At 41.7% G+C, this 24,958-nt stretch overlaps 1 protein-coding gene across 3 annotated transcripts in view; it reads left to right on the plus strand.

Moving 5' to 3' along the window:
* Window positions 1-24,958, plus strand: part of STX2 (syntaxin 2) — a 55,011-nt gene that overhangs the window by 20,106 nt on the left and 9,947 nt on the right. For all 3 annotated transcript variants that reach the window (XM_064272041.1, XM_064272039.1, XM_064272040.1), the window contains exons 2-9: window positions 3,413-3,487; window positions 7,677-7,776; window positions 12,175-12,249; window positions 15,036-15,109; window positions 15,814-15,922; window positions 21,583-21,656; window positions 21,751-21,888; window positions 23,239-23,349. In XM_064272041.1, the coding sequence (XP_064128111.1) occupies window positions 3,413-3,487; window positions 7,677-7,776; window positions 12,175-12,249; window positions 15,036-15,109; window positions 15,814-15,922; window positions 21,583-21,656; window positions 21,751-21,888; window positions 23,239-23,349 (756 nt within the window). The remainder of the gene's footprint in view (window positions 1-3,412; window positions 3,488-7,676; window positions 7,777-12,174; window positions 12,250-15,035; window positions 15,110-15,813; window positions 15,923-21,582; window positions 21,657-21,750; window positions 21,889-23,238; window positions 23,350-24,958) is intronic.

Genomic DNA, 24,958 nt, shown 5'->3' on the forward strand with positions numbered 1-24,958 from the left:
TCTTTCAGCTTGAGAAACACCGAGCGTGTTCTTCCCTTTTGGTTTTCCACCTCCAGCTCTTTGCACGTGTCATTATAATACTTTACTTTGTCTTCCCGAGAGGCCCTTTGAAATCTTCAGTTCAGTTCTTTTACTTCATCAATTCTTCCTTTTGCTTTAGCTGTTCAACGCTCAAGAGCAAGTTTCAGAGTCTCCTCTGACATCCATCTTGGTCTTTTCTTTCTTCCCTGTCTTTTCAGTGACCTCTTGCTTTCTTCATGGATGATGTCCTTGATGTCATTCCACAACTCTTCTGGTCTTCGGTCACTAGTGTTCAATGCGTCAAATCTGTTCTTCAGATGGTCTCTAAATTCAAGTGGGATATACTCAAGGTCATATTTCGGCTGTTGTGGACTGGCTCTGATTTTCTTCAGTTTCAGCTTGAACTCGCATATGAGCAATTGATGGTCTGTTCCACAGTCGGGCCCTGGCCTTGTTCTGACTGATGATATTGAGCTTTTCCATCGTCTCTTTCCACAGATGTAGTCAATTTGATTTCTGTGTGTTTCATCTGGCGAGGTCCATGTGTATATAGCCGCCATTTATGTTGGTGAAAGGAGGTATTTGCAACGAAGAAGTCATTGGTCTTGCAAAATTCTGTCATTCGATCTCCGGCATTGTTTCTGTCACCAAGGCCATATTTTCCAACTACTGATCCTTCTTCTTTATTTCCAACTTTCACATTCCAATCGCCAGTAATTATCAATGCATCTTGATTGCATGTTCGATCAATTTCAGACTGCAGCAGCTCATAAAAATCTTCTATTTCTTTATCTTTGGCCCTAGTGGTTGGTACATAAATTTGAATAATAGTCATATTACCTGGTCTTACTTGTAGGCGTATGGGTATTATCCTATCACTGACAGTGTTGTACTTCAGGATAGATCTTGAAAGGTTCTTTTTGACAGTGAAAGCAACACCATTCCTTTTCGAGTTGTCATCCCCAGCGTAGTAGACTATATGATTGTCCGATTCAAAATGGCCAATACCAGTCCATTTCAGCTCACTAATGCCTAGGATATCGATGTTTATGCATTCCATTTCATTTTTGACAATTTCCAATTTTCCTAGATTCATACTTCGTACATTCCAGGTTCCAATTATTAATGGATGCTTGCAGCTGTTTCTTCTCATTTTGAGTCATGCCACATCAACAAATGAAGGTACCAAAAACTTTACTCCATCCATGTCATTAAGGTCGACTCTACTTTGAGGAGGCAGCTCTTCCCCAGTCATCTTTTGAGTGCCTTCCAACCTGGGGGGCTCATCTTCCAGCACTATATCAGACACTGTTCCGCTGCTATTCATAAGGTTTTCACTGGCTAATGCTTTTCAGAAGCAGACTGCCGGGTCCTTCTTCCTAGTCTGTCTTAGTCTGGAAGCTCAGCTGAAACTGTCCTCCACGGGTGACCCTGCTGCTATCTGAATACCGATGTCATAGCTTCCAGCATCACAGCAACACGCAAGCCTCCAGAGTATGACAAACTGACAGACACGTGGGGGTAGAATTGGTTAGACATGCAGATTCCCAGGCCCATCCAGGCCTGCTGAATCAGAACCTCTGAGGCTGAGCCCTGGAGGCTTCTAACTTTTAACCTGCCCCAGGTGATGCCATCGTAGCTCCTGGTTGAGCCCTGTTGGCCTGGACCATCTCCTGAATCTTTGTTCTCTGATGTTATCTTAAGTTTATGGCGCCTGTTCTCTACAGCGTAGTCTCATGTGGCACTTCCGGATGATTGGTACGGTTGCTTTCTCCCTCAGTTTTACTAATTAAAGTGTTCATTAATAAGTCTTCCCTTTGTGAAGTGTTTTATCGATTACTAGTGTGGGTATGACTGGGAGTTCCTTAGGAAAACTGAAACTCTAGCTAATATACGAGAGCACTTTGGAAGTTTTTATGGGCTGTAGAAAAGCCAACCAGTGGTGTCAGTATTTTTTAATCTTTTATAGAAAACGTGCAACAGGAGCGGTTTCAGGGGTGACAGCGATGACAGTGTCACGTGCTATGTTGATTTACAGGGTTAGACTGAATGACGCTGAACTGCGTCCTTCTGAAACGCTCGCCAGGGCTCCCGTGCCCCCGCATTTCACTGTGACCCCTTCTGTTGAAAACGTTGGCGGAGTAAATTGCAATAGGGGATAGTAACTGCTAGTTGGGAACAATTTATTGCTCAAGTGAGTGACCTGAGATCTCGGAGGCATTGAGTTGCTTTTGTCTTTCAATTTACTGTTGATACCTACATAAAGTTTTTTTTTTATTTTTATTGTGCTTTAAGTGAAGGTTTACAAATCAAGTGAGTCTCTCATACAGAAATTTATATACACCTTGCTATATATTCCTAATTGCTCTCCCCCTAATGAGATAGCACACTCCTGCCCTCCTCTCTCTATTTTCATGTCCATTCAGCCAGTTTCTGTCCCCCTCTGCCTTCTCATCTCCCCTCCAGATAGAAGCTGCCCACAGTCTCATGTGTCTACTTGATCCAAGAAGCTCACTCCTCACCAGTATCATTTTCTACCCTATAGTCCAGTCCAATCCCTGTCTGAAGAGTTGGCTTTGGGAATTTTTCCTGTCTTGGGCTAACAGAAGGTTTGGGCACCATGACCTCAGGGATCCTTCTAGTCTCAGTCAGACCGTTCAGTCTGGTCTTTTTAGGAGAATTTGAGGTTTGCATCCCACTGCACTCCTGCTCCCTCAGGGGCTCTCCGTTGCCCTCCCTGACAGGACAGTCATCAGTTTTAGCCGGGCACCACGTGTTCTTCTGGTCTCAGGCCGATGTAATCTCTGGTTTATGTGTGCCCTTTCTGTCTCTTGGGCTCATAATTACCTTGTGTCTTTGGTGTACTTCATTCTCCTTTGCTCCAGGTGGGTTGAGACCAATTGATGCATCTTAGATGGCTGCTTGCTAGCATTTAAGACCCCAGACGCCACTCTCCAAGGTGGGATGCAGAATGTTTTGTTAATAGATTTTATTATGCCAGTTGACCTAGATGTCCCCTGAAATCATGGTCACCAAACCCCCACCCCTGCTACGCTGGCCTTCGAAGCATTCAGTTTATTCAAGAAACTTCGTTGCTTTTGGTTTAGTCCAGTTGTGCTGACCTCTCCTGTATTGTGTGTTGTCTTTCCCTTCACCTAAAATAGTTCTTGTCCTGTGTATAATTAGTGAATACGCGTCTTCCTCCCTCCCTCCCTCCCAACTCTTGTAACCATCAAAGAATGTTTTCTTCTCTGTTTAAACTATTTCTTGAGTTTTTATAATATTGGTCTCATACAATATTTGTCCTTTTGCAACTGACTTCATTCTCCTTTGCTCCAGGTAGGTTCCTACATAAAGGTTTTAAAACTGAATTTTGTATTTCCCATTTCAGTGTAGGAAAAATGATGATGGAGACACGAGTGTTGTTGTTGAAAAGGACCATTTTATGGATGACTTCTTCCACCAGGTAAGAGTCATTTCCTGAGACCCAGCCACAGGCTTCTTTCTTTAACGTTAATGTAATTGTGCATTTATCAAATTGGACACAATACTAAATCATATTGAAAATACAGTTTTTGAAAGTCAGTGTTTGAATTACGTAAGTTCTCTAGAATTTTTAGTGCTATCAAAATATCAGCTAATGCTGAAAGCAAAAGCAGATCATTGTTCCTGGTAACAGACCTGGGAGTGGTTGGGGGAGGATGGCAGAACTGTGTGTGTAGAACTCTGCGGGGCTCTCTGCTCCCCAGACGAGAGGATTTGTGCACACCGTGAGGGCCCTGCTTGGGAAGGAGGTTCTGCCTGCTAATTAACGTGAATGTCGTTCTGTGGGTGCTTGGTAGATAGCAATTTCTCCAAGCCCAGGTTACCTTTCGGAGATACGGCCACACCCCGTGGTGGTTGTTGGAAAGGTTCTCACAGGAAGCCCAGTGGCTTTGTCCAGGCTCAGAGCCGCTTGGGCCTTTGGAAGGTGGAAGTCCTGGTAACAGTGGCTGTCTAGCCTGGGCTGAGGGTGAAGCTGAGAGTCCAGTGTGATGGGCAGCGTGAACCTCCCAGTCGCTGACTGAGGCCCATGTTTCTCTCCTCAGTGTTTCTGCACTTCAGAACATCAGGCACTAGGTCATGTGGGGCTTCCTCCTAAGTCGTCTCCTTCCAGACGATGTCCATCCAGTCAATTCCAACTCATAGCGACCCTACAGAACAGGGTAGAACTGCCCCATGGGGTTTCCAAGGAGCAGTTAGTGGATTCGAACTGCCGACCTTTTGGTTAGCAGCCGAGCTCTTAACCACTGTGTCACCAGGGCTCCAAGTCATCTCTTTACACTTCAGCAAATGTGTAATTGTGGGTGCTCTGTTTTGCCTGGTCACCGGTCAGTCTGACTGTCGTCTAAGGTAAGGGGACAGGGCCACTATGGCTGGAGCTGTGGCTCCTAGATCCGAGCTTTAGCCTGGTGCATCCACTTGGAATTCACCAGAAGCCTTTCTCTCTCCCTCTCCCTCCCCGGGGCTGTCCTTACCTCATGCCCTGCTTAGAGTTCTAAACCCAAGTGAGATTTGGTCACATTTTGCATAATTTCAAATTTTTGAGATTGAGTCACAGGACAAATATCTTGCCTTTGCTAAATATGAAGAAAAGAAATGTGTCCATGGTATTTTTTTTTAACAATGAATACTTCATTTTTCAGGATTGGTTTTGTTTATGCCGAGTCTAAAGTGTAATTGTTTCAGTGTTTAGCCTCCTGCAAAGAATCTAACTGGGACTGTTAATGTATGGTTTTGAAAATACATAATATGTTAATAAAAATAGATGAAAAGTTACCAGCTTTCCAGAGTCAGCCAGGATTTATTGAGTACCTAGTGTAAGTCTTGTCATCAGATTTAAAGTATTTATTGTACTTCTTAATTTTATCTAGTGGAAAAAACATGAAATTAATTTGTTAGATACAAGGATTTATTATAATGCATAAAGGAGTTAAGCACTGGATTTTTTTATTTTACTCCTTAGAAATAAGACACTTTTTACTGTCTTTAGACCTCCGACCCACTTTGTCAAATCATTAATAAAAATAACGTTTTATTAAAGTTTTATGCCTCCTCTACCTGGGTGCTTAATTCTTCCCTACCAGTTCTTTGTAAAAATAAATTTCTTATTATAAAGAATCTCCTAGCGTTAAATGTTGTTGTTAAATTTTATACAAAAAATTATACCATAATTCACTGAATGCCATTAAGCTGGAGTCTTTGTTAATCTAGTCCTAATATACCTTTGTTATTGGTGTTTAAGGAGCCCTCGTGGTGCAAACGGTTAAGTGCTCAGCCGCTAACCAAATGGTTAACGGTTTGAACCCACCCAGCGGCTCTGGAGAGAAAGACCTGGCGATCCGCTCCCATAAAGATTACAGCCAAGAAAACGCTACGGGGGCAGTTCTACTCTGTCACATGGGGTCGCTACGAGTTGGAATCAGCTTGACAGCATCTAACAACAACATTAGTGTTTGAGGGGGGTGCATACAAAAACAGGTCACTTATGTGTTGGGAGTGTTGGCCGTGATTGAATTCATTTGGATACTAGCTTAAGCTCAAGCTTTCATTTGTTTAGAACTCAGTTGATCTCACTGTCAATTTCTGTGAAATGACTTCTTAGGCAAACAGAGAAGCAATGGGTGTTTGTTACCACAAACTCATTTTTAGAAAATGGCATCCACATCTTAAATATCACACAGTGTTGCACACGCTCAGTGGCCAGGGAAATCCCCTTTTTGTGATAATGATTATAATGGACAAAAAGAGACCCTGTGTCGTGGAAGTCAGAGGCGCAAAGAGGCGCTGGCACCATTGTGACGGCGGGACATCCCTGCTGGCGCTGAGCTTGTCATCCAGCAGTTTCCTTTTCTTCTCGAGCCTCTGCGGGGCGTCTGCTGTCAGTGGTACATATCTCAGAACTCTGCAAGACTGGACTCTCTGACATATGTGTACCATGGAATTCGCTTTAGACATGGCACGTTACAGATGGCAGATTGAAATGTAGATCTGTGCGCGTAAACCAAGATAGCTCTACTTGGGTTTAAGCCTTCTTAGTAAAATAGCAAAATTTGAAAAAGGATTAGTTTTTATTTTAAACGTGTTGTCTTTTCAGGATTATGAATATTAAATTGTACTGTAGTTCCGTGAAGGAGTATGACGTTCCACAGAAATTGTGTCCAGAGGGAGATAACACCCATACCTGATGAAATACATGCGCACCGTTCTGTAAAAAGCAGAATTCCTTGTTAGACTCTCCTCCAATACTTTGACCTTCAAATGTGCCTGGGGCTTGGACCGGGGATCCTTGGGGTCCCTGAGACCCTTTCAAGAGGTCCATGTAGTCAGACTGCTTTCATAATAACACTGAGAGGTTGTTTGTCGCTTCCACTCTTACCCTCTCGTCAGTGTACAGTGGAGTTTTCCAGAGGCTACAGCACAACAGGCTGGACACAGAAGTAGACATGAGAACCCAGCTATCCTCCGTGCAGCTGGACGTTAGATTTTCAAAAATGTACAACGCTGTCTCTATGCTCACTGACTTTTCTCAGTTTTGGAAAAAAAATTTTTTTCCCCCAAAAAATTTGTGGTGACATGTGAATTAGTTTCCCCTTGCTGCTATAACCAATTACCACAAATTTAGTGGCTTAAAACAATCCACATTTATTGTCGTATGGTTCTGGAGGTCAGAAGTCTCACACCGGTCTCATTAGGCCCAAATCCAGGTATTGGCAGGACTGTGTTCCTTGTGGAGACTCCGGGGGAGAATCCGTTCTTTGCCTTTTCCAGCTTCTAGAGGCCACTTGTGTTCCTTGGCTGGTGGCCCCTTCCTCTGTCTCCGAAGCCGGCAGCATAGCATCTTGATTCAGTGGTCAGATTGCCGCCTTCTCCAGTCAGACCTGCCCTTTGCCGCCCTCTGATAAGGGCACTTGTGGTTACATTGGGCCCACCTGGATAATCCGTGGCCTTCTCCCATTTCAAGACCCGTAACTGAATCATATCTACAAAGTTCTTTTGTCATATAAGAGACCAGTCGCAGGTCCAGGGGTTAGGACGTGGATGTATTTGGGGTCCATTTTTTTTATTCAGGCTACAACAGGTTTTTGAAGATAATATCATGAATCCATCTGGCAAACCTTGCTAATGAGTAATCACGTTTTGAGCAAACACTGATTCGTTGACACTGTTAGAGGTCAAAGATAGCAAACATGAAAACTTGGCCCTGTAAACCTTGAAGACCTCTGCACGTGAAAACATTACCGTCAGCGTATTCTTCAGGGCGAGTTTACCTCCGGACTAGACTGAACAGTACATACGTCATGATAGTATGCTTCTAGTTGGAATCCTCTGGTGATACGTGGGTCTTGATTATAAAAACGTATGCAGCCGATTAGGTTTTGCTTGTGAGCATTGGTTGATATTGACTTAGTCTTAAAGGTAGACGTTTTAAGATGATGCATGTCTCTTTATCTTTTAAATTTATTAATTATCGGTCACAGGGGTGGGAAGGCTTTTACGTCTTTATGTGGTAATTTTTCATTTGTTTCCCTCTTCCTCCTTCCCTTTTTAGGTGATGAGCGTGGTAGCAATTTTGAATTTGCCGCAGTTGTGATGACTTTTTATGTCTCTCGTAGGTTGAAGACATTAGAAACAGTATAGCTAAAATTGCTCAGTATGTCGAAGAAGTAAAGAAAAACCACAGCATTATTCTTTCTGCACCAAACCCAGAAGGAAGTAAGTTTTTGGCCTTACACAAACGTGTATCCGTCTGTTTGTCTGTCTGTGTGCCTCTTCATCTTGCTCTCTGAAGCACAGCTTCTCCACCCTGGCTGCCCATGCGACTGACTCGGGAGCTCGTACCTAGAGCTGCTCAGCTCTAGGGCTCCTGGCTCACTTGGGGTGGGCTCAGTGTGGCTTCTTTAAAGCCCCCTCAGGACCCTAGTGTCCAGCCAGGGCAAGAACCAGTGGAGCATGTCATCTAGGAGTACCCGGGGGCCTTTGCAGACCTTGCACCTGCATTAGTTCTGCAGCTACACGGGAATGACGGCTTTGTGCTCAGACAGCAGTTAAGAGACCGGTTTGGAAAGTAGTCCTTGCTGGAGCAGATGTAATAACACTGAGACGGTGTTTGCTTTCGTATGGAATAGGTATTTCCAAATGTCTGTTGAGCACAGTGTCATGAATTGAATTGTGTCCCCAAATATATGTGTCAACTTGGTTAGGCCGTGATTCCCAGTACTGTGTGGTTGTTCTCCTATTTGTGATTTTCCAATGTGTTATAAATCATAATCTCTGCCTGCGGCTACAGAGGATTAAGGTGGGATGTAACACCCTTGCTCAGGTCACATCCCTGATCCAGTGTGAAGGGAGTTTCCCTGGGGTGTGGCCTGCACCAGCTTTTACCTTACGAGAGATAAAAGGGGAGGGAAGCAAGCAGAGAGCTAGGAACCTCATCCCACCGAGAAAGTAGTGCTGGGAACAGAACGTGTCCTTTGGACCTGGGGTCCCTGTGCAGAGAAGCTCCTAGTCTGCGGGCAGATTGATGACAAGGACCTTCCTCCAGAGCCAACAGAGAGAGAAAGCCTTCTCCTTTAGCTGACACCCTGGATTTGGACTTGTAGCCTACTAGACTGTGAGAGAATAAGTTGCTCTTTGTTAAAGTCATCCACTTGTGCTATTTCTGTTATAGCAGCACAAGATGACTAACACAGACAGCATGTAAGAAGATGACATTAAATTAGCCAACTGTCAGGGGCTAGTACAAGGAAGCCTGTCCTCCGTCTGGAGCAGTAGATACTGAACACTTTACAGAGGAGATGATCTGAACGAGCCAGAGACTGCAGATTGGCAGCCTCTCACCAGACCTGGTCCACTGATGCGTTTGTCTGGCTTGCATCACGTTGTTGAGTGAAGACAGACAAGAAGCCAAGAGAAGAAAAGTGTAAAAAGCACAGACAGAAAGCCAAACTGCCTAGCTGGGGTGCATCCTTTGGTGTGGGGACAGCTGGCCTGGTGCAGCCCCAGGGAGATGCTTGCTGACACAGACCCTGCCTTGTCAGTAAAAGGCCACATTCCGTGCTGCCTGCTATGTGTAAATGCAGAAGAGTACAGATATTTACGTACCTCCACTGAAATTTAACAATATTGATGCTTAAGGGAATAAATTTGAAAAATATCGCTTTTGTGAAACAGCTCATTTTCCGAACATGCCAGCTTAACAAATTAACATTATACCTGTTACTGCTCTCGAGCTTAATCTTTCATTTGTTTTTAGTATTGAGGACAATTTTAGATTTATTTTTTCTTTGGAGGCAGACAGACCTAGACCTGAGTCCTAGTGCATGTGATTTCCTGGATAAGGATCCTCCCAACTTAATTGACCTCCCAGGCCTCAGATTTCCCATCTCTGAGTGGGTTCTAATGGCACTGATGGATCTGTCTTTGTGAGGAGGAAATGAAATGGCTCATGTAAGTGCTTTACACAAGGCCTGGTTAGTGGTAGCAGAAGAAAGGCCCAGTGATCTGCTCCTGTAAAGATTACAGCCCAGAAAAGCCTCTGGAGCAATTCTTCTCTAACACGTAGGATCGCCATGATTCAGAATCGACGTGAAGGCAATGAATTTAGTTTTATTTCTAGTGGTAGCCTTATTTAATAAAGTCACTAAAAAAAAAAAAGAAATTTCCTCATTTCTTTAAATGTACAATAATTATTTTGAGATATAGGCACCAATATAAAAAAAGCTACTCCAAATAGTTTTTTTTTTTTTAACAAAAACAGACTAGTTTTCAGCTTTCCCCCCAAGACTGGGGGTGATACAAGAGTGCCTTCCGTTACCACTTCCATCTAACATTGTATTGAAGGTCCTAGCCAAGTGAGTCCATAAAAAAAAGCGTAAGGACTGAGAGAGAAAAGTGCAATTACTCATAGATGTCACGATCTGGTACATAGATAATCCAGCAGAATCTACAAATTATTATAATTAAAAAGTATCAGGAAAGTGATTTACTTAGTACATTGCATTTCTATAGACTAGTAACAGAAAATAAAATTTAAAACAGGTACCATTAATTAACATTAAAAACATTGAATACCTAGGAATAGATCTAACGAGAAATGTACAAGGCCTCTGCACTGAAGCCTACAAAATCTTACTGATGGAAATTAAAGAAGACTTAAATAAAAAGAGGGGTATACCATATTCATTGCAAATACCATTTTTCAACAACATAAACGGTGGCTATACATGTGGTCTTCGCTGGATGAAATAAGTACACAGGAATCAAATCGCCTACATCTGTGGAAAGAGACAATGGAGAAGCTCAATATCATCAGTCAGAACAAGGCCAGGGGCCGACTGTGGAACAGACCATCAACTGCTCATATGCAAGTTCAAGCTGAAGCTGAAGAAGATTAGAGCAAGCCCACGAGAGCCAAAGTATGACCTTGAGTCTATCCCACCTGATTTTAGGGACCATCTCAAGAAAAGATATGATGCACTGAACACTAGTGACCAAAGACCAGGCGAGTTGTGGAATGACATTAGGATATGGGGATACATGAAGAAAGCAAAAGGTCATTAAAAAGACAAGAAAGAAAGAAAGAAAAGACCAAAATGGATGTCAGAAGAGATTCTGAAATTTGCCCTTGAACGCAGAGTAGCTAAAGCAAAAGGAAGAAATGATGAAGTAAAAGAGCTGAACAGAAGATTTCAAAGGGCGTCTCGAGAGGACAAAGTATTAGGATAAAATGTGTAAAGAGCTGGAGATAGAAAACCAAAAGGGAACAACGTGTTTGGCATTTCTCAAGCTGAAAGAACTGAAGAAAATAATCAAGCCTCGAGTTGCAATATTGAAGGATTCTATGGGCAAAATGTTAAACAACACAGGAAGTATCAAAAGAAGATGGAAGGAATACACAGAGTCACTGCCCAAAAAGAGCTGGTCAGTGTTCAGCCATTTCAGGAAGGTAGCGTATAATCAAGAACCGATGGACTGAAGAAGTCCAAGCTGCACTGAAGACACTGGCAAAAAGCAAGATTCCAGGAATTGATGGAATACCAATTGAGATGTTTCAGCAAACAGATGCAATGCTGGAGGTGCTCATTCGTCTATGCCAAGAAATTCGGAAGTGCAGTGAGAGGGGTAAGTTCAGGATCTCTCACATGGCCACAGGGACCCTGAGGTAGGGGTGGGAGTCCACTGCTCTCCCCACAACGTCTGCCCAAAGGAAGGCAGCATCTTGCCATGAGATCACGTTAACCAGAGAAGTAGTACAGAAATGGGTCTGGGGTGCAGGGGAGCATTTCTGCTGTCTCTTTGGGTTCTTGAGTACCAAAGCAGATGCTGCTTGACGGTGCCAGCTGGACAGGACCCAAGTCTTAGCACCCTTCCAAAGTATCGGCTTCAAGCTGGCTGCCTTTGTACTAGGGAGTCAGGCCTTGTGGGCCTGTCACCTGGGCTGACCATCTCCATCTGCTGTGCACTGGGTCCAGCAGGAGGGTTAGTGAATCAGGCCTTGTGGGTCTGTCCGCCTAAGGTGACCGTCTCTACCTGTGGGCACACTAGGTCCAGTGTGAGGCTTTCTGTTCGCTGCCTGACTGTCGGAGAAGCCAGGTCTGGGGGCCGGTTAGAAAGCACATACGGTGGGAATCGCTTGGTTTTGTGTGTTGATCTCACGTGGTGTTGATATGCCTTGATTGGGTAGTTGACAGGAGAAAAGAAAAACACAAGAGACTGCTTTATAGCACTAGGGTTAAGCCTCTGCTTTCCTTTTTCAGGACTAGCAATGGTTTAGTCAGCGATGTCCTCATTGAGTTAGTGCGAACCAGCCACGCTCGCGCACACTTTGCTAAGACAGAAGGCTGGGCCACTCCAGCGAGCTGCTGATGGTAGGTGGGCTGGGAGGGACAATGAGCACATCTCCGGAGCTCCCCCTGGTGTTGGTGATTCCGAAGCTGCTGGCCCAGGACGTCACTGTGAGACCCACCGGATAAGCAGCGTTTACTTGAAAGAAAAAACAAAACAACTTGAATATTTACCAAGAGTATTAATGTCTCTTTTAAATTTATTGGACTTTGTTTATGTTGAATGCCATTGGTCACATGCCTTTTTTTTTTTTTTTAATTTTTAAAGAAATAAAAGAGGAGCTTGAAGATCTAAACAAAGAAATCAAGAAAACGGCTAATAAAACTCGAGCCAAGTTGAAGGGTAAGTTTGAAGTTTTAATTTTGTTTAGTTATTGATGGTGGGAATATGGGTAACTGCTATTTTCTTCTTTATAATTTTTCGTCCTTTTATATTTTCAAAACTCAAGATTGTGACCACCTTAAAATAAATTATTTGCATGTATTTAGAACAGCAAGACTGTAAGTTATTTGGTTGGTTGTTAATCCTTCAATTTAGGAGCAAAGCGCTAATTCACACTCAACAAGATTAAGCACCTGCTTACGAATGGTTGATCTTTTTATACTACTTTTATGACATTTTTGGCTAAATTGCAGATATTTGAGAAGGTGAAATCTTTAAAATGTATCACTAGTTCTTTTCTTGGATGGTTCTCTCAGCTGGTGGGTTCTTTTAAACTCTGAGTATGGTTCACCTTAGTTTATGGTTCTCGCTGTTGAGCTCTCACGGCAGTGCTTTCCGGGGTGTTTATGGCTGCTGTGGGGGACTTGAGCACAAGTGGCTTTTTCTTGATACAGTAGGAAGACACCTTGTATTTCGTTTTCAGAAAAGAGCATGAAATCAAGAACAACCTCCTTGCAGTTTTTTTTTTTTTAAATCCTCTTATTATGGAAAAGGTCAAACATCCACAGAGGCAGAGAGGCCACCCCCGACTCGGTGTCCTCGCCCTCGGCTCCTACGGCTCGCAGTGCGGCCTCTCCACCCCACCAGGTCCTGCCTGCTGCCATAGCATTTCACTGTCCTACGTCAGCATGCGTTTCTCAAACACAGGGACTGCTTTTCCCAAAAAACGTAGTCACTGTACTATCATTAGATCTAAAGCAAATTAATTACAATTATTTAATATTAGTACATTATTACTAAACATATTTAACATATAATGTATACCCATTGCCATAGAGTTGATTCCAACCCTGTGGCGACTCTGTAGGACAGAGGGGAACTGCCCCATAGGGTTCCCAAGGCTGGAATCTTTACAGAAGCAGACTGCCACATCTTTCTCCCGTAGAAGAGCTCATGGGTTTGAACCTCTGACCTTTCAGTGAACAGCTGAGTGCCTTAACCACTGTGCTACCAGGGCTCCTATAATGTATAATATATAATATTTTTATAAATAGCCAGTCAGAGTTTACCTTTTTCCAGTGGTCTCATGATTTTTTTTTTGTACTGTTGGTTTGAGTTGGCATCCAAATAAGGACCAGGCACTGTGGCTGGTTGATACGCCTTTTAAGACTTTTAAAATCGGGTTCTCCCTCCATCTTTCCCCCTGCACTTTTTTCCTTTGATGAGGAAACTGTTCCTTTGTTCCACGGAAGTGTTTGCCCTGCACTCAGGGGGGGTTGCTTTTTTAATGGTAAGGTATAACATCTGGTTCTATCTCACGATGTTACCAACAATTGATGATTGTCACCACGACCCATAAATCCACCAGGAGTTTTAAACAGTGATATCCTGATTTTTTATCTCTTCTTTATTTACAAACTGGAATGTTTCCCTCTTCACCTCTGGTTATCCCGAGGTACAGACTGCCTGGGAAGGTTGGGACAGGCGCTTGATTGTTTCCCTTTGTGTACCGTGCTCATGGCTGGCTCCCTAGCGCCCTGCAAAGATGACCAATGTGTCGTTTGTTTCTTGTTTATCATTGTGAACACACGGATCCGGACCTATCTAAAGTGTCTCCATCTACTGCCGTTACTCTTGTCCCATTTTGGGCCTGCAGGAGCCTGTGCAGGTTGACGTCTGAGTCCTTTTGACATGGCCCTCGTGGTCTTTGATGGGTCTTCCTGCCTTCTGGCAAGACAGGATGGTCCCAGCTCACGTTGTACATTTCCTGCCCCAGATCTGGAATTAGCCATTTCTCCAAGGAGTTCTGTTCCTTCTACTAGGGAATTGTGTTTCGAACCCAAGATTTGGGTGCTTGGGGCACATATTGCTACACACATTGAATGATTTGGCCATTGTTTCTAGGCCCTTTCAGTAGGCAGAGCTCGGACTTTTTTTTTTCATTTTCTTTTTAAGGATAAGGTGAATTACAAATTCTTACCGATACTTCCAAGTCAAATGAAGAACAAAGGATTTTTACCTACCCTGAGAGATATCACATCTGCGTCATTTTCCAACTCTGCCTCAGATCCTGGCTCTCAGTGACGCCGACATAATTGCCATTTGCTTTACACCGTGGTGCACACTCCAGGGACTCAGAGTGATTCTGCATATGCCGACGGACAAGACTAGGGTTACTTAAAAACCGTTTATGATTGCCGTCGTCATTCTTGTTCTTTTTGTCTTTAGGTATATCCCACCTGGGATGGATAGTCACAATCACTGGGTTTTAAAGTCGGTTTGCATAGTTCTCCGTGTGGTTATGTTACTACCTTGATTCCACAGTTAGCTGTATTTATTCCATTTTATTCTTGATTTTTAGGGATTGCTTTTTTAAACATTTGTTTTTTAGTTATGTCAAGTCATTCACGTCATTCCAAAGTCAAGTCTATAAAACAAGGTATAGTCAAAGAAGTCTAGCTTCTCTCCCTATTCCCTCCACTTTGTTCCTTCTTCCCTCCAAGCATAACCATTTTTAAGGTGTTTATGGGTTACCTTTTCATTGTTTTTTCTATAAGTGGATATACATACACATATAGAGAGAGAGAAATAAGAGAAAGCAATGTTTCCTCTTGGTGGATAATCTTTGTAGTGGATTATCTTAAAAGGTCTCCTGTTCATTAACTTTATGAAGAGATATGGTTCAAAGATAAGACAGAAAAGCAGTTTAAGGTTTTAAGAGGTAACTCTTTTCCGTTTCTCCCTAGCTATTGAACAGAGTTTTGATCAGGATGAGAGTGGCAACCGGACGTCTGTGGATCTTAGGATACGACGGACCCAGGTTTGCTGAGCAGCCCCTTTAGCCTGAAGTCATTGGTGCCCCAGGTTGAGTCGCAGGCGAGAGATGAGTCCACCTTTGCCGTCACGTGCATCTTCACAACGTTTCTGCATAAAAAGGATACAGTGTTCATAGACTATTGTCGTTACGTGCTGTGCAGTCGATTCTGACTCATAGCAACCTCAAGTGACGGAGTAGAACTGCCCCATCGGGTTTTCTAGGCTCTAATTTTATGGGAGTAGCTCACCAGGTGTTTATACACTGCATCTCTTTATTATGAAGAAAAAATACTGTATTCAGTCCATCAGCAGAGTTATAGTCTGAAGAGCAGAGAATTATCCAAATCAATTCAGCGTTGGTGGTCAGGTCCTCATATGGTGGCTCACGGTGCAGCAGGGTTGAAGGTGAGCCCTGGACTCGACCTGACAAAGTCAGGCTGGCTCTGGGGCCAGCCTGCTAGGTTTGCAACCCGATTCTCATCTTGTTTGTAGAGCCTGTAACTCTTGCTCTTAAGTCCTGCCTGTCTTCCTCTTCTTTAAAGTGGGGACGTAATAGTATAGAAGGGTTGTTGTGAGAGTGAAAGGAGCTGGTGCCGTTCCCATTTCCCACCGGAAGGAGTAGTGTGACAGTCTGAGTTTCTGAAATACAATGTTCCTCAGTAGAAGAAATGACCACCATGCGTTATCCTGACATTTCTCTGTTGTTAGCATTCCGTGCTGTCTCGGAAGTTTGTGGAAGTCATGACAGAATACAACGAGGCACAGACTCTGTTTCGGGAGCGGAGCAAGGGGCGCATACAGCGTCAGCTGGAAATAAGTGAGTGAACGCAGATTTTACTGGGGATAGAAACACACTTTTCTTCCTTAGGGCCTCACTTCAAAGTGCTTTAACTTCAAAAGAGTAATTACATCCCTTTTTTTACTAACATTATAAAACCTGAAGACCTTTCATAGCTTCCTGCTCTTTGAATCGTCCCAACCTATTATTTACTTATGTCTTTCAGGAAGTTCTAGGCAAGTGGACTTCAAATTACTTTTAATTCCCATTAGTATTAGAGTTCTCATCAAATTTGGAAAAATTTTCAGCATTATTTCTTCACACATTTTTTTCTCTGTGCCCCAGCCCCCTCCTGTCCTGGGTTGGGAGGAGTTGTCCATGGTTCTCTGCGAGTCTTATGAGCAGGGGCACTGACGGCCCTTTGTCCTGGAGGCCTTTTCCAAGATGTTTTGATAGTAGACAGCCTGGGAAGGTTCAGGCAGCCTCTCTGTCCAGAGCACAAGGCAGTTTGCTTTTATAAGGAAGCTCAGTCAGGCTTGCTGTCTCCCCACTCTACAGGGTTCCATAAGCTCAGGGTTCCTCAGCTGTGACTAGTTAGCGTGCAAGTAGGTAAACTCTCAGCCCCTTCATAGTTCATGACATCCGCTCCACCCCCGTCTTCTCTGTTGGAGACTAATCACACGTGTGTTGGGCCACCTGAAGTTGTCCCACAGCCTACGGAGGCGCCTCTAGTTATTATAAAATTCTTATAAACATTTTGTCTCCCTTTTCTAATCTGCCTTTAATCTTCTCCAGTGTATTTTCACTCTTAGACATTATTGTTTTCATCTCCAGAGGTTCTGTTTGGGTCTTTTTATATCTTCCATGCCTCAGCCTAACTGCGGCCATAACTGTCATAAATCCCCATTTGAGAATTCTAACATCTCTGTGTGTTTTGTGTCGGTTTTGATGGGTCGATTTTTCTTCTCGCTAGGGATTGTGTTTTTCTGTAATCTTTGGATGCCAGACATTGTGAATTCTACCTTGTTTGGGGCTGGATATTTTTGTTTTCCTGTAAATATCTTTGGGTTTTGTTTTGAGTCACAGTTAAATCACTCAACTGCAGTTTAATTCTCTTGGGTCTATGAAATAACTATAAGGTTTTTCATGGAGTTTTCCAGTTCTTCCTAATTCTTAATCTTTTTTTTTTTTTTTTATAATTTTTACTGTGCTTTAAGTGAAAGTTTACAAATCAAGTCAGTCTCTCACACACAAACCCATGCAAACTGTGCTACACACTCCCAATTACTCTTCCCCCAGTGAGACAGCCCGCTCTCTCCCTCTACTCTCTCTTTTTGTGTCCTTTTTGCCAGCTTCTAACCCCCTCCACCCTCTCATCTCCCCTCCAGGCAGGAGATGCCAACATAGTCTCAAGTGTCCACCTGATCCAAGAAGCTCACTGCTCACCAGCATCCCTCTCCAACCCATTGTCCAGTCCAATCCATGTCTGAAGAGTTGGCTTCGGGAATGGTTCCTGTCCTGGACCAACAGAACGTCTGGGGGCGATGACCACGGGGGTCATTCCAGTCTCAGTCAGACCATTAAGTCTGGTCATATGAGAATTTGGGGTCTGCATCCCACTGCTCTGTTGCTCCCTCAGGGGCTCTCTGTTGTGTTCCCTGTCAGGGCAGTCATCGGCTGTAGCCGGGCACCATCTAGTTCTTCTGGTCTCACGATGATGTAGTCTCTGGTTCATGGGGCCCTTTCTGTCTCTTGGGCTCCTAATTGCCTTGTGTCCTTGGTATTCTTCATTCTCCTTTGATCCAGGTGGGTTGAGACCAATTGATGCTTCTTAGATGGCTGCTTGCTAGCATTTAAGACCCCAGATGCCACTCTTCAAAGTGGGATGCAGAATGTTTTGTTAATAGATTTTATTATGCCAATTGACTTAGATGTCCCCTGAAACCATGGTCCCCAGACCCCTGCCCCTGCTGCGCTGGCCTTCGAAGCATTCAGTTTATTCAGAAAACTTCTTTGCTTTTGGTTTAGTCCAGTTGTGCTGACCTCTCCTGTATTGTGTGCTGTCTTTCCCTTCACCTAAAGTAGTTCTTATCTACTATCTAATTAGTGAATGCCCCCTCCCACCCTTCTTCCCTCCCCTCTCTCATAACCACAAAAGAATGTTTTCTTCTCAGTTTAAACCATTTCTCAAGTTCTTATAATAGTGGTCTTACACAATATTTGTCCTTTTGCAACTGACTAATTTCACTCAGCATAAGGCCTTCCAGGTTCCTCCATGTTATGAAATGTTTCACAGATTCCTCACTGTTCTTTATCGATGCGTAGTATTCCATTGTGTGAATATACTATAATTTATCCATTCATCCGTTGATGGTCACCTTGGTTGGTTCCATCTTTTTGCTATTGTAAACAGTGCTGCAATAAACGTGGGTGTGCATATATCTGTTTGTGTAAAGGCTCTTATTTCTCTAGGATATATTCCAAGGAGTGGGATTGCTAGATTGTATGGTAGTTCTATTTCTAGCTTTTTAAGGAAGCGCCAAATCGATTTCCAAAGTGGTTGTACCATTTTACATTCCCACCAGCAGTGTAGAAGTGTTCCAATCTCTCCACAGCCTCTCCAACATTTATTATTTTGTGTTTTTTGGATTCATGCCAGCCTAGTTGGAGTGAGATGAAATCTCATTGTAGTTTTGATCTGCATTTCTCTAATGGCTGATGATCGTGAGCATTTCCTCATATATCTGTTAGCTACCTGAATGTCTTCTTTAGTGAAGTGTCTATTCATACCTTTTGCCCATTTTTTAATTGGGTTATTTGTCTTTTTGCAGTTGAGTTTCTGCAGTATCTTGTAGATTTTAGAGATCAGGTGCTGATCAGAAATGTCATAGCTGAAAACTTTTTCCAGTCTGTAGGTAGTCTTTTTACTCTTTTGGTGAAGTCTTTGGATGAACATAGGTGTTTGATTTTTGGGAGCTCCCAGTTATCTAGTTTTTCCTCTACATTTTTAATAATATTTTGTATACTGTTTATGCCATGTATTAGGCCTCCTAACATTGTCCCTATTTTTTCTTCCATGATCTTTATCGTTTTAGACTTTATATCTAGGTCTTTGATCCATTTTGAGTTAGTTTTTGTGCATGGAGTGAGGTACAGGTCTTTTTTCATTTTTTTGCAGTTGGATATCCAGTTATGCCAGCACCATTTGTTAAAAAGACTGTCTTTTCCCCATTTAACTGTGTTGGGGCCTTTGTCAAATATCAACTGCTCATATGTGGATGGATTTATGTCTGGATTCTCTATTCTGTTCCATTGGTCCAGGTATCTGTTGTTGGACCAGTACCAGGCTGTTTTGACTACTGTAGTGGCATAATAGGTTCTAAAATCAGGTAAAGTAAGGCCTCCCACTTTGTTCTTCTTTTTCAGCAATGCCTTATTTATCCAGGGCCCCTTTCCCTTCCATATGAAGTTGGTGATTTGTTTCTCCATCTCATCAAAGAATGTCGTTGGGATTTGGATCGGAATTGCATTAAATGTATAGTTCGCTTTTGGTAGAATAGACATTTTTATAATGTTAAGTCTTCCTATCCACAAGCAAGGCATGTTCTTCCACTTATGTAAGTCTCTTTTGGTTTCGTGTAGAAGTGTAATGTAGTTTTCTTTGTATAAGTCTTTTACATCTCTGGTAAGATTTATTCCTAAGTATATTATCTTCTTGGGGGCTACTGTAAATGGCATTGATTTGGTGATTTCCTCTTCAATGTTCTTTTTGTTGGTGTAGAGGAATCCAACTGATTTCTGTATGTTTATCTTGTATCCCGATGCTCTGCTGAACTCTTCTATTAGTTTCAGTAGTTTCTGGAGGATTCCTTAGGGTTTTCTGTGTATAAGATCATGTCATCTGCAAATAGAGATATTTTGACTTCTTCCATGCCAATCTGGATGCCCTTTATTTCTTTAGCCTAATTGCTCTGGCTAGGAGTTCCAGCACAATGCTGAATAAGAGTAGTGATAAAGGGCATCCTTGTCTGGTTCCCAATCTCAAGGGGAATGGTTTCAGGCTTTCTCCATTTAGGGTGATGTTGGCTGTTGGCTTTGTGTAAATGCCTTTTAGTATGTTGAGGAATTTTCCTTATATTACTATTTTGCTGAGAGTTTTTATCATGAATGAGTGTTGAACTTTGTGAAATGCCTTTTCTGCATCAATTGATAAAATCATGTGATTCTTGTCTTTTGTTTTATTTATGTGGTGGATTACATTAATTGTTTTTCTAATGTTGAACCATCCCTGCATACCTGGTATGAATCCCACTTGGTCATGGTGAATTATTTTTTTGATATGTTGTTGAATTCTATTGGCTAGAATTTTGTTGAGGATTTTTGCATCTACATTCATGAGGGATATAGATCTATAATTTTCTTTTCTTGTGGTGTCTTCAGCTGGTTTTGGTATCAGGGATATGGTGGCTTTATAGAATGAGTTTGGTAGTATTCCGTCCTTTTCTATGCTCTGAAATGCCTTTAGTAGTAGTGGTGTTAACTCTTCTCTGAAAGTTTGGTAGAACTCTGCAGTGAAGCCATCCGGACCAGGGCTTTTTTTGGTTGGGAGTTTTTCGGTTACCTTTTCAATCTCTTCTTTTGTTATGGGCCTTTTTAGTTGTTCTATCTCTGTTTTGTGTTAGTTTAGGTAACTAGTGTGCTTCTAGGAATTCATACATTTCTTCTAGGTTTTCAAATTTGTTTGAGTATAGTTTTTCATAGTAATCTGATATGATTCTTTTAATTTCAGTTGGGTCTGTTGTAATATCGCCCCTCTCATTTCTTATTCGGGTTATTTGCTCCCTCTCCTCTTTTTCTTTTGTCAGTTTGGCCAGTGGTTTATCAGTTTTGTTGATTTTTTCAAAAAACCAGCTTTTGGTCTTCTTAATTCTTTCAGTTGTTTTTCTGCTTTCTTTTTCATTTAGTTCAGCTCTAATTTTTATTATTTGTTTTCTTCTGGTGCCTGTGGGTTTCTTTTGTTGCTCTCTTTCTATTTGTTCAAGTTGTAGGGATAATTCTTTGATTTTTGGCCCTTTCTCCTTTTTGGATGTGTGCATTTATGGGTATAAATTGGCCTCTGAGCACCGCTTTTGCTGTGTCCCAAAGGTTCTGATAGGAAGTGTTTTCATTCTCATTGGATTCTCTGAATTTCTTTATTCCATCCTTAATGTCTTCTATAATCCAATCTTTTTTTGAGCAGGGTATTATTCAGTTTCCAAGTGTTTGATTTCTTTTCCCTGCTTTTCCTGTTATTGATTTCCACTTTTATGGCCTTATGGTCAGAGAAGATGCTTTGTAGTATTTCAATGTTTTGGATTCTGCTCAGGCTTGCTTTATGACCTAATATATGGCCTATTCTAGAGAATGTCCCATGTGCACTAGAAAAGAAAGTATAGTTGGTTGCTGTTGGGTGGAGTGTTCTGTATATGTCTACGAGGTCAAGTTGGTTGATTGGGGCATTTAGATTTCCATGTCTTTATTCTAATTCTTAATCTTTGGTTATTTTTTCTCATCTTTAATACTTGCCTAAGCAAATATATTTGAAAAGATAAAAAAGCGTTGTTTGAAAATGTTAATTAGATTTCAGTTGTGAACTTATGGTTGAAAAAGTCCTCATTTTAAAGCATTCTGAATGGATCTTTTCATTGTTAATCTTTTAGCTGGAAAAACCACCACCAATGATGAGCTAGAAGAGATGTTAGAGAGTGGGAACCCTTCCATTTTCACCTCAGATGTGAGTGCAGCATGTCTTTACGTATCTACTGTTTGTCTTGAGCTTCCAAACCGATCATAACTTCATATTTCTCTCTCATGTGTGCTTCTCAAAGATTATATCAGATTCACAGATCACAAGACAAGCTCTCAATGAAATTGAGTCGCGTCACAAAGATATTATGAAATTGGAGACCAGCATACGAGAGCTGCATGAGGTGTTTATGGACATGGCTATGTTTGTTGAGACTCAGGTAATTACGCAAATCCTAATTCCCTAAAGTAGATACTTGTCTTGGGTGAAATCTCATATATGACTCCATTATACCTGGGAAAGCCACTGTTTTGGGTCCAGTCTCAAAATTCAGAAACTCATTGCAATTTCAACTGTGATGTCGAAACACTGGAAACAGTCGACAGTAGGAGACTGGCCTGTTTAATTAAGCTGTGGCCCGCTCACGGGCAGCTGGTGGGCAGTGGTAGGCCCAGGACTCTTTCTCTGCATCCCTCACCAGCCTTTTGAAGAGCATTGTTTATTTTGAGGAACTCTATCATACAAGTGCATGAAAATTTAGATGCCACGAATTTGCCAGAAGAAACCAACAGCCACAAGGGGTGAGGATGGAGCAACTTTAATCCTTTTAATTTTGGGTGGACCCATTGCCATCCATGATGTGCGGAATTGGGCGAATGGGGTGTGACTACCACCAGCTTCTTATTTTCAGGAAGTATTCCAAAGGAAACCAATCAGACAGTAAGAGTCTTAGACTATGTTTGTAATTACCAAAGATTTTACAATATCTTAGACCCTAATTCTAATTGTTCTATACCAAGTGTATTACTTTAAGCACCGTTAGAAAAGTCTCTGTATTCTTAGCTTTGTTTCATGGTTTGGTTTTAGAAGTATTAGTATTGTGTTGTATTGGCTCATCTAATTCAAAATATATGTGTAGTTAAAGCTTAGCAGTAAGTTTACGTTTGTGAATGAACACGTTGGTTGTCCATCACTCTTCAATGCTTTACTATTCACTGCTGCAGAGTATGTTTGCTGTGGACGGAAAATCAGGTAACATGTCTTCTCCCTAACATTTCACTGGGGTCCTCCATTTACATTTTTGTCCATTAATTTAATTAACTCAGTGTCAAACATAAGCTACATTTAGTTTACTGATATTTTAAAGAAATAGCAATAATTTTCTACCCATTAGAAAAGACGCCATTTGTTGTATATTGCGTGTTTGTGTATAATAATAAAATATTGGCTTAACTTAAAGCAAGCTTCCTTTCTTTCACTGTGCTAATCTTTTAAGAGAATGTTCACACATTAAAGCATATTCAATGTCTCATTGATATGCCTTTAATATCAGCATTGCTTCCCACCCCTTAGTTCTCTTTAAGATGCACACTGAATTTCGAGTGCTGTATGTTGGCACATTTATGGTGGATCTTACCTTTTACCTCTCTGTCAGTGTGAAAGTACACATACTCAGTGTCCATTACATGCATTTCATGTTTGTGTAAAAACTTCACTGATGTTTTGTGGATATCTTCAGGTGCCTAATCATTTGAAAACGTCTTCTGAATTTGAAACTTTTTATTTTAAGGGTGAAATGATCAACAACATAGAAAAAAACGTTATGAATGCTGCAGACTATGTAGAACATGCTAAAGAAGAAACTAAAAAAGCTATTAAGTATCAGAGCAAGGCAAGAAGGGTGAGTTTGGTTTTTAAGAATTCAAGCGCATTTTTCTCTAAATCTGGTTTCAAGTTGTAATGAATTAATGTAAGCCTGCTTATAAGGTATTCCAAGAAATAAAAGTTTTGTAGCGAAATGTTTCATTTTAAATCTGAATTTACTCTTTTCACTCTAAGCTTTAGAAGCATATTACATAAATTATGTTGAATATCCACCTTTTTGTGCTCTAAGTAATTAAAACCCTTCACAACAAAAAGTTAGCATTGCCTCCCTCTTCTAGGTTGGCTGAGTTTAAAACTGTAGTGTTCTCTATTTCTCCAGCCATTATTTGGAGGGAGGTACAAAACTAACATGATTGGAAATTCTTCAGAATTGTTGGCTGTGTAGTTTGTATGTGAACATTTTATTTTTTATGTAGGTTACTTGCTAATTTCTTTGGAGAAAAAGAGTTTCCTGAGATTGTGCACTTATATAGGTTATATAACTCCCACATAAAGGGGTCCTCAAAGGAAGGGGGTCTCTTTCTGCTTAGAATCCACATATTTTACCTTTAACAAGGGCTAGGGAAACCCAATTGGAATTTTTTGTTATTACTGAGTGGCTATTTTACTGTAATTCCTCTGAAACTTGAGAGATTATAGATTTTCACATCGTCACCTCCCTTGGGAGGAACGGAAGACAGAAGGAATACACAGAGTCACTGTACCAAAAAAAATTGGTCAACATTCAACCATTTCAGGAGGTAGTGTATGATCAAGAACCAACGGTACTGAAGGAAGAAGTCCACACTACACTGAAGGCATTGGTGAAAAATAAGGATCCAGGAATACCAACTGAAATGTTTCAACAAACAGATGCAACAGTGGAAGTGCTCACTCATCTATGCAAAGAAATTTGGAAGACATCTCCCTGTCAACTGACTGGAGGAGATCCATATTTGTGCCCATTCCAAAGAAAGGCGATCCAACAGAATGTGGAAATTATCAAACAATATTTTTGATGTCATACACAAGTAAAATTTTGCTGAAGATCATTCAAAAGTGGTTGCAGCAGTATATCAACAGGGAACTTCCAGAAAACCTGGCCAGATTCAGAAGAGGATGTGGAATGAGGGATTTCGTTGCCAATGTCAAAAGGATCTTAGCTAAAAGCAGAGAATACCAGAAAGATGTTTACTTGTGTTTTATTGATTATGCAAAGGCATTCAACTGTGTAGATCATAGCAAATTATAGGAATTTTGGAACACTTAATCGTGCTCATGGGGAACCTGTACACAGACCAAGAGGCAGTTGTTTTAACAGAACAAGGGGATACTACATGGTTTAAAGTTAGGAACGATGTGCATCAGGGTTGTGTCCTTTCACTGTATTTATTCAATCTGTGTGCTGAACAAATAATCCAAGAAGCTGGACTGAATGAAGAAGAATGCAGCCTCAGGATTGGAGGAAGACTCATTAATAACCTGCAATACACAGATGACACAACCTTGTTTGCTGAAAGTGAAGAGGATTTGAAGCACTTACTGATAAAGATCAAAGACTACAGCCTTCAGTGTAGATTACACCTTAACATAAAGAAAACAAAAATCCTCACAACTGGACCAATAAGCAACTTCATGATAAACAG

Source organism: Loxodonta africana, chromosome 19 (assembly GCF_030014295.1).
Source record: "Loxodonta africana isolate mLoxAfr1 chromosome 19, mLoxAfr1.hap2, whole genome shotgun sequence".
NCBI lineage: Eukaryota > Metazoa > Chordata > Mammalia > Proboscidea > Elephantidae > Loxodonta > Loxodonta africana.